The sequence below is a fragment of the Nematolebias whitei genome, chromosome 11 (genome assembly GCF_014905685.2).
Source record: "Nematolebias whitei isolate Nwh7 chromosome 11, NemWhi1, whole genome shotgun sequence".
Classification (NCBI taxonomy): domain Eukaryota; kingdom Metazoa; phylum Chordata; class Actinopteri; order Cyprinodontiformes; family Rivulidae; genus Nematolebias; species Nematolebias whitei.
In genome coordinates, this window is record NC_056508.1 from 48872379 (window position 1) to 48873232 (window position 854).

The 854-nt window shown below is 46.3% G+C and overlaps 1 protein-coding gene across 1 annotated transcript in view; it reads right to left on the reverse strand.

Annotated features, from left to right (window-relative positions):
- LOC119417232 (CXXC-type zinc finger protein 1) overlaps window positions 1-854 on the reverse strand; it is a gene marked incomplete at its 5' end in the record, with an annotated part of 9764 nt that overhangs the window by 1238 nt on the left and 7672 nt on the right. The window contains 1 exon segment of the mRNA XM_037684444.1: window positions 364-516. Within this exon segment, the coding sequence (XP_037540372.1) occupies window positions 364-516 (153 nt within the window).

Consider the following 854-nt stretch of genomic DNA (forward strand, 5'->3'; position numbering starts at 1 on the left):
ACAGAGGGACAGGTGGACACAGAGACAGACAGGTAGACAAAGAGAGAGACAGATGGACACAGAAAGACAGGTGAACACAGAGACAGACAGATGGGCACAGAGACAGACAGGTGGACACAAAGACAGACAGGTAGACACAGAAAAACAGGTGGACAACAGAGAGACAGATGGACACAGAGACAGAAAGGCGGACACAGAGAGACAGGTGGACACAGAGACAGACAGGCGGACACAGAGAGACAGGCGGACACAGAGACAGACATATGGACACAGAGACAGACAAGCAGACACAAAGACAGGTGAGACAGTCTAGCGTTGTCCATGGCCAGGCAATGAATAAAGTTTGGTGGTTTTGAAGGTTACCACTCGGACTCTCTCCAGGTCCACCTCGGCGCGCCGCAGCTTCTCCCAGCAGTAGTGTTTGTTACACTTCCTCTTAGAGATGTGACAGAAGTCCCCGGTCAGCTCGAAGACATCTCGGACCAGAGGGCAGCCGCACACTTCGTCTGCCGGAACCTGAACACACGAAGACAACTTTGATTTTTGTTCAACAATTTTCAGTCAGGTCATCAGGACAGTTTCTTTTTTTTTGTGCTGAAATGTTTCGTCCTCCATCCAGAAGTTTCATCAGTCTGAGGAAACCCAACACAAAACTGATTCTCCGCCAATAGCTTACTCCAACGTGGAAGAAAAAAAACTGTTATGTTGGTCCCAAGATGGCCTCTGGTGCCCACCCTCTGCCTCGTCGACAGTCATGTCAACCTGGTTCAAGACAACAAAGTCCATACTCAATACATATATATATATATATACATATATATATATATATATACATATATATATATATATATATA